The 8,389-nt window shown below is 43.0% G+C and overlaps 1 protein-coding gene across 1 annotated transcript in view; it reads right to left on the bottom strand.

The window, feature by feature from the left end:
* The window catches only part of fat3a (FAT atypical cadherin 3a), a gene marked incomplete at both ends in the record, with an annotated part of 123,826 nt that overhangs the window by 24,933 nt on the left and 90,504 nt on the right, over positions 1-8,389 (bottom strand). Inside the window, 4 exons of the mRNA XM_080549040.1 lie at positions 430-819; positions 3,616-3,849; positions 4,281-4,434; positions 5,492-5,688. Coding sequence (XP_080405166.1) covers positions 430-819; positions 3,616-3,849; positions 4,281-4,434; positions 5,492-5,688 — 975 coding nt within the window. The remainder of the gene's footprint in view (positions 1-429; positions 820-3,615; positions 3,850-4,280; positions 4,435-5,491; positions 5,689-8,389) is intronic.

Genomic DNA, 8,389 nt, shown 5'->3' with positions numbered 1-8,389 from the left:
CATTTTTAGACCCATATGAAGTGGCTAACAGGCCGTGGCTATTACAGACCCACAGCATATACAGGGTATATACAGGAATCTTGAGGTTAATTTCAATACCTTTCTAAGACTTTTTAAAGACCTTGTCAGTATTTTTCCAGACCTCACCGCCACTTCGAGCTGTAACCGTTTACATCAGTGACACCTTTAACTTAACAGTTTTAGTTTGCAATAGACTAGACCACTATCATACAACATAATTTGTACTTTTACTAAAAGTTTTTAGGACTCAAACTCTTTGGACAGAGTCTAATTCAGAAAAATACCTACAAAATGCAAGACCTCATAAAATCGTGATAAGACTTTTGAATACTTATTAAGGGTCTTGATTTTCCAAGTAACTTGTAATACTTTTCAAGACACCGCGGATACCCTGATATATGAACTCACCAGTGAGGGGGTGGATGTGGAACTTGCCGTGCTCGTTGCCCGAGCGGATGCTGTAACTGATCTCTGCGTTGGTCCCTATGTCCTTACTGGCCGCGTACACCCTCAGCACCTCCGTCCCCAGACCCACGTCCTCGGGTACGGTGGCCAGGTAGTCGCGTCTTTCGAACACGGGAGGGTTGTCGTTGATGTCCAGGACCGTGATGGTCACGTTGACCAGAGAGAACAGCCGGACGAGGGAGCCCTGGTCGGACGCACGGACGACGATCTGGTAGGAAGGCTGGAGCTCGCGGTCGAGCAGGCGCTCCAGGACCACGATGCCCGAAGACTTCTCGATGGAGAAGAAGCCGTCGGCCGAATCGGCCAGGGAGTAGATCACCCTACGGCTGGGACCTGGATGAGGGGTCAGAACAGTAAAAAAAAATAGAGGTGAGAAATCATTAGGAGAGAGAGAGAGAGAGAGAGAGAGAGAGAGAGAGAGAGAGAGAGAGAGAGAGAGAGAGAGAGAGAGAGAGAGAGAGAGTGAGAGGGAAAGAGAGAGAGAGAGAGGGAGAGAGAGAGAGTGGGAGAGAGAGAGTGGGAGAGAGAGAGAGAGAGAGAGAGAGAGAGAGAGAGGGAGAGAGAGAGAATGAGAGAGAGTGGGAGAGAGAGAGAGGGAGAGAGAGAGAGTGGGAGAGAGAAAGAGAGAGAGAGTGGGAGAGAGAGAGAGTGGGAGAGAGAGAGAGAGAGAGAGAGAGAGAGAGAGAGAGAGAGAGAGAGAGAGAGAGAGAGAGGGAGAAATAGAGAGAGGTGTTTGACCTCAGTAGACCATTAAGCTCTGTTTAATTACCCTCTCATATCCCCTGATGGCCTTAACTGTTTCATCCTCTACAATCCCGCTAAGGGGCACAATACTTCCCTCTGAAACCAGGTCGCCGGTCTGCGCTGCTTGTTGGTAAATCTTTAATACGGTAAATACCTTTATCTCTAATACTTTAATGCTTCTATGGACTTCATTAGTGGCTGTGGCAGGGCTGTTTCCTTCTTTCAGTTTTTTTTCTTTCTTCCAAATTAAACACTGACAGCAGCTAAATCCGCTCTGTGGCGGAGCTAGCGTAGCGCCAACAGCTGGTGCAAACCAAGGCAAATTAGACAGGGTCGCTAAAAGCTAACAGAGAGCTAACAAGAATGGAGCAGAGCAAAAGAAATACAATTCGGAGCAAACTTGTTTGTTCCATAAAAACTTTGGATGTGTGTGGGTTCACAGTCTTAGGCCTGACCACACCACCCGTCCATCAGGAAACACATAAAAAAACATATGGATGAATTCACTACGCGATTTGATTCGTGGAACCTAGTTGCTAAGGCAACCTAGCGTCTCAATACGCAACCTTGTTTTTATACGGACAAACAGTTGGCATCATTCAAACAGTTACAAACTAAATGTAACATCCCTAACTCCCACTTATTTCGATATCTTCAGATTAGGCATTATGTCTAAAGACAAAATTCCAAATTTTGAAACCATGCCAGAGAATTGTCCATTCTACGACCTCCAGACTCCAAACATTTGATATCTGGTTTTGTGTCTCTGTTTGCCTCGTCTGTATCCACTGACCATCTGAGGGAACTCTGGTCCGCTGATCTTAATATGGAGGTGACTGACGAGACTATCGTGAGCTTAGCATTATAAGGTTCTATCTCCGTTTAGGGCAGTTCAGAGATATTGAGCGTCAAAGTTTTTACATTCCATTATGTTTTGTGAGATGGAACCTTTGGTATTTTATGAATTACTAACTCAAAAATGTCAACATTTTAAAAACAACACCACACAGGCATTAATAAACACCTAATGGATCAGAGTATGGTAGAAAACTCAATTTTGACAAAAATGGAGATAGAACCTTATAATTCTAACGTCACGACTTGGAATGAGGGTTTAGCTCAAATCCAATCTTGCTCAATTAATGTCAGGTACAAATGTATCCCATTCAAAGTCATCCATAGACTCCACTATCTACACTGAATGTATCCATCGGTTTCTCCGTTGTGTGACAGGCGCAACACTGCAGATGGCTCTCTAAGCGCATCTCTTCTGCCTCTGTCCTCATTTGCATAAATTCGGGTGTGAAATATTTCAGTGGTTTTCCGGGGTCTATGGAAGGGACATTCACATTCCCCCTGATCCTGATCTGGCACTCTTTGGATGCTCAGAGTCTGCTTCAACTATACGCCTGAGGAACGGTCGGCATTAACGACTGGTATGGTAGCTGCTAAGAAAATGATTCTATTGGATTGGAAATCACCTCCACCTCCCTGCTTCCAGAAATGGCTCAACGGATTAATCAGTATCATGCAGATGGAGAGAATACGCTTCTACAACTCTAAAGGTCCCAATAGATATTTAAACATATGGGGTCCAATTATTGATTATCTAAAAATGTAAGGAATTGTTGATTATATCATGTAGTGATGCAAGCCTGTACTCTTTTTCTTTTCTTTTTCTTCTCTTTATTTTATTTGACTTGTACTTTAGTTGTATCCTTGTAATACCTGACAATGTTGCATTTTGGGAATTGGTTGGAACCAAATCATACTAGACATGTATGCCTGGCTTTTTTTTTTTTTTTTAAATACGCAACCTTGTTTCTAATTGCCAAACAGATGAAGAGACTGTGAAAAGTTCAACTCCTCATTTTCTTGTCAGTAAAATATTGCTAAAACATATTAAAACAGACACAGACAGACAGACAGACACGTCAACGGATGACTCATTACATTACATTTGACATTTTTGGCATTTAGCAGACGCCCTATTCCAAAGCGAATTACAATCAATACGTTTGAATACTAAGCAAGTGAATCATCAATCCACCAGTCGTAGCAGGAAGAGTAATCCAGCTCAGGCCCGGGGCCATTGATAGAAGGAAAAACCTTCTTCTATGACCTTCTAAACCTTTTTTTATTTTTTTTGACACTGGAGAAACAGAGAAACAGTACAAGGGGGCAATTAGAAGATAAACCATTGGCTCAATCCGAAACCAAATGGATTCAGACTAGTGTGTCCCATCCATAGAAGAGAAATACAGGGTTACATGGATGAATATACAGTAGGGGGTGAAGGTTGCACCAGAAGGGACACACAGGGAGGTAACCCCCCCCCCCCAAAAAAAACAAAACACAGACTGTGAAAGAAAGAAGCTGACTCACCTTCATCAGGGTCGATGGCCTGTATGCGTGTAAGCAACGCTTTGGTCGCTGTGTCCTCATACACGCTGGCTAAGTATTGGGGCACTGAGAACACAGGGGGGTTGTCGTTCACGTCCAACAGTGTCAGGTGGACCTCCGCGCGACAGAACAGACCTCCCCCGTCTGTCGCCTGGGCGACCAGTCTGTACCGGGGGGTCTTCTCCCGATCCAGGGCAGTGGCGGTCTTTATCTCTCCTGGATAGAGAGGGGAAAAGGTTACGGACCACATATACAGAAACATTGATAACCACAGACACACTGTGACGTTAGAATTATAAGGTTCTATCTCCATTTTTTTTCAAAATTGAGTTTTTTACATAATCTGATCCATTAGGTGTTTATTAATGCCTGTGTGGTGTTATTTTAAAAATGTTGACATTTTTGAGTTGGTAATTAATAAAATACAAAGGTTCCATCTCACAAAACATAATGGAATGTAAAAACTTTGACACTCAATATCTCTGAACTGCCCTAAACGGAGATAGAACCTTATCATTCTAAGCTCACGATATACAGAAACACTGATAATCACAGACACACAGACACACAGACACACACACAGACACAGACACACACACACACACACACACACACACACACAGACACACAAGAAAGGAGCTGTATACCAGTGTCTGGGTCGATGCTGAAGTCCTCAGAGTCCGGGCCCAGAAGAGAGTACTGGATCCAGGCACTGACTCCCACATCAGCGTCAGTGGCCCCCACCCTCACTATCGCTCTGTTGACTGGGACATCCTCGGGGACAGATGCCATGTACAGTGCCTACACACAAACACACAACCACAATAATACAAGCATTACAATGTTGCAACATAACAGACCAAAAACTATTAGCATAATAGCCTTCAAACACAAAACAACAATCTACACATTGTCAAACTGCCACAACTCTCATTACATACAGCACACCACACGCAAACAAAACAAGAAAATGCTAGCTTCAAAATGATACACAGCTCCTAGTGCAAAGCAAATGACTCTGAAAACAACTAACAAAAAAGCCATTGTAGAATAAATGAATAATGACAGACGTAAACATTAGTTTTTCTTAACATTTGTATAGACTAGCCTTTAATTTAGGCTGTTCTTATTCGTTTGAATGTGCTGTGTTTGACAGTTTTTCAACTTTTATGTTTGTTTTTATTTGCATATCTGTTTTATCAAGTTGTGAAGCATTTTCACACACAATTTTTTGTAAAAGTACTATAGTCCTCAGAATAAAATGTATTATTATAATAAAATAAATGTATTAAATAAAATAAAATGTTTTAAATAAAATGTATTATTATAATTCGTATTACTATCATCATTTCACAAGTGTATGTATGTACCAGTTTAGTGATGGTGATACAATGAGTGTGTAAGAGCCTCGAAATGGCTTACAAACACTTCCACTGTACATACAGTACCAGTCAAAAGTTTGGACACACTTCAATTCAATTCGGTTCTTAAGTCGTGACGTGTTTCCGGGTCCAAAGTTGGCAGAGGCGCTGTCTTCGAAATGCCTCAGTAATAATAATAATTCATTATATTTATATAGCGCTTTTCCGAGGCTCAAAGACGCTGACAAATATGTGAAAAAAGGGAAAGTGCTGTGTCCCTTGTTGTATGAATAGATCCGAGTCTAAAAAACGATTGAACTGTCATTCTACCGCTGTAGTACACTGGTACTCTGGTGCGGGGAATTTCTGGTTTGGACCCGGAAATTGCTAAACGTCACGTTTGACGTCAGACTTAACAACCGAATGGGGAAGTGTGTCCAAACTTTTGACTGGTACTGTACATTTACAGACAGAAATACACTGAAGAGCTGCCTGACCTGGTCGCAGACAGGACTGTTGTCGTTGGTGTCCATAACGGTCACCTCCACCCACGCCCTGCTGACAAACAGGCCGTCGCTAGCGGTGACATTGAGGACGTAGAGCTCCTGCTCTTCGCGGTCCAGCGGGCGCTTCACGTACATCTTCCATTCGCCCTGGACCAGCCCCAGAGCAAACACGCCACGGGGGTTCCCACCTAGGAAGAGAGAGAGAGACAGAGAGAGAGAGAGAGACAGACAGAGAGAGAGGGGGAGAGACAGAGGGGGAGAGAGAGAGAGAGTCAGATAGTTAGATACATGGAAAACACACACATGCACGCACACACGCACGCACGCACTCACTCACTCACTCACACAATTCTATTAACAGTGGAGTCATTATTTAGACACTAGTCGTTTATGACATGTCAGAGCAGGACAGTGTGTGGAGGGACGGGGTGACATCTACCCCCCTGAGTAGACATCTCAAACACGTATCACCTTTCCTTTGCAACACAACATTAAGAGAGAGAGAGAGAGAGAGAGACAGAGAGAGAGAGAGAGAGAGAGAGAGAGAGAGAGAGATGGAGCGAGGGAAGAGAGAGAGATGGAGCGAGAGAGAGGGAGAGAGATGGAACGAGGGAAGAGAGAGAGTGACTGAGAGAGAGAGAGAGAGAGATGGAGAGAGAGAGGGAGAGAGGGAGAGAGGGAGAGAGAGATGGAGCGAGGGAAGAGAGGGTGACTGAGAGAGAGAGAGAGAGACAGACAGAGAGAGAGAGAGGGAGAGAGAGATGGAGCGAGGGAAGAGAGAGAGAGAGAGAGAGAGAGAGAGAGAGAGAGAGAGCGAGAGAGAGAGAGAGAGAGAGAGAGAGAGAGAGAGAGAGAGAGAGAGAGAGAGAAGGAAGGGTATAATGTGGAGGGTGCCAGGCCAGCCCATAATAACCTGCCCTCGCACAGCAGGAGGAGGAGGAAACGTTCAGCTGGAATAAGACCCCTCATCAGTTTCCTTTCTATAGGGGCGTGTGTGTGTGCGTGTGTGTGTGTGTGTGTGTGTGTGTGTGTGTATGTGTAAGAGGAAACAGTTGGAGCAGGAGGTAACTATTCATCAACAGGCTCTTCACCTCACTAATTAAGCCGTAAGCAACTGAGAGAGGGGATATAGGATTATATCCACATGCATGCTCTGACCCAGACATTGACATGCAGTATACATTTCAGCAGTGGTCTAGTCTAGTTTTTTCTAGTGGGTATACTGTGATTTTTCCCTCCCAGCCTCATATCGTTCATTTCGGCATAAAAAGAAATCTGCGCCCCCTCTCTAACGTTATATATCTAACATGACATGTTATAAGGCTGATCTGTGCATGATAGTGCTGCATTCTGACATATTTCATGTCGCATCTTCTCCCCCCTTTGATGACGCTATAGTCAGTCACAATGGTCCAAGTCAGTCACAAGTGCTTCGTAACACCGACGGGGTGAATTTTATGAATGAAAGTGTGAAAGTTCTGTCAAAAAACACTGTTACGTATCCTCACACATTTTTAAGTGGGTATATGGAAATCCTTGGCCTTTCCTAGTGGGTATACGGCGTAGTCCTGCGTATCACGTAGACTACACCACTGCATTTCAGGTAATTACATAATTTAAAAAACACCGTAAGCCCTTTCTCCAGTCCTCCTAGACAAGACACTAAACCACAAAGAAGAGTGCAGGCAGAAACTGACAGTGTGACTGACACTAGCTAAAAAAATAAGGTTTCTCAAATGTTGTGAGCAGACTATTATACTTCTTAAAGCAGTCCACTATAGTATAAGGTAAAGGTATATTACCTATCTGAAGAGTAAAGTATTAGACTGTTTGAGAGAATGTGTGAATCCTAAACAACAAACCCAGTGCTGAGTGTAAGATCTGACAGGCCCCATTTGGTCCCATGGATTAGAATTGAACATTTTCCCATTGACATAACATGAAAAGGTGAAACCGCAAAAAGATGGATTTTAATGAAAACTGCCTCACAGCCTTTCAATCTTTTAGACATACGGTACTGTGGCACTGTTTCAAGTAAGTACCACATGTTCTAGTGGACTCTGCGTTGTCAACAGAGTTGAATTGTTTTTTCGTTTGCCTCCCAAAAAAATGTGAGTAAGAAATGCAACATTTTCACAAAATATCTTTGAATGACAATGGCTTTCTATGAAATGCGGCCTATATTTAGTCAGTCACTACTCAAGTTGTCGGCTTTGAGAAATTATGATCGGCAAAACAGTCATTTTTAATGCAATTATGTCAATGCACTGAATGATTACGGATTTTTTTCCATGTTTGTTTTGAATGTTAGTCAAACTTTCACGTCACCTCAAGGACAGAAGAACAACAGCAATCAGGCAGAGAGACAGCCTAGACAAGGACAGCTGAGCGTCTGTGCGTCTGTGCCTGGGAGCCATACAGTATCTCAAGCCCTGACTTCCATCAAGGTACAGAGAAAACAAACAGGCCTAATTAGCCAATCAGAAGCCAATCTGCGGCTTTGGAAATTACGGCATATTCTATTATTATTATCTATTCTAGAAAAACTCAGAAAACGTCGAAACGTGTCTACAGTGTGACTATACTGATTAATGCATTAAAACCATTAATTTACTTTTCTATTTGTGAGTGCTGGTGTATTAATGACTTATTGGTACAGAGAGTAGTCTAAAGAAAGCTACGACTATACTGAATAACAGGCAATAACGCAAGAGGAAATGAAAAAACCTAGTGTCAACACTACATCAAATCAATGTTTTATGTATTTATGTCGTGACAATGGCAGTATGAGGTCTTTCTGTTGTATAAGAACATTTCTCCTTGTCTGTCTACTTATCTCCTTCTACCGTGTCAAAGATAATTCCATTGCCGCTCTCTCGGTTCGTGGTA

The sequence above is a fragment of the Nansenia antarctica genome (assembly GCF_963989245.1).
Source record: "Nansenia antarctica genome assembly, chromosome: 19".
Lineage (NCBI taxonomy): Eukaryota > Metazoa > Chordata > Actinopteri > Argentiniformes > Microstomatidae > Nansenia > Nansenia antarctica.
Note: the sequence above shows the minus strand (reverse complement) of the source record. Positions and strands in the feature narration are given on the sequence as shown.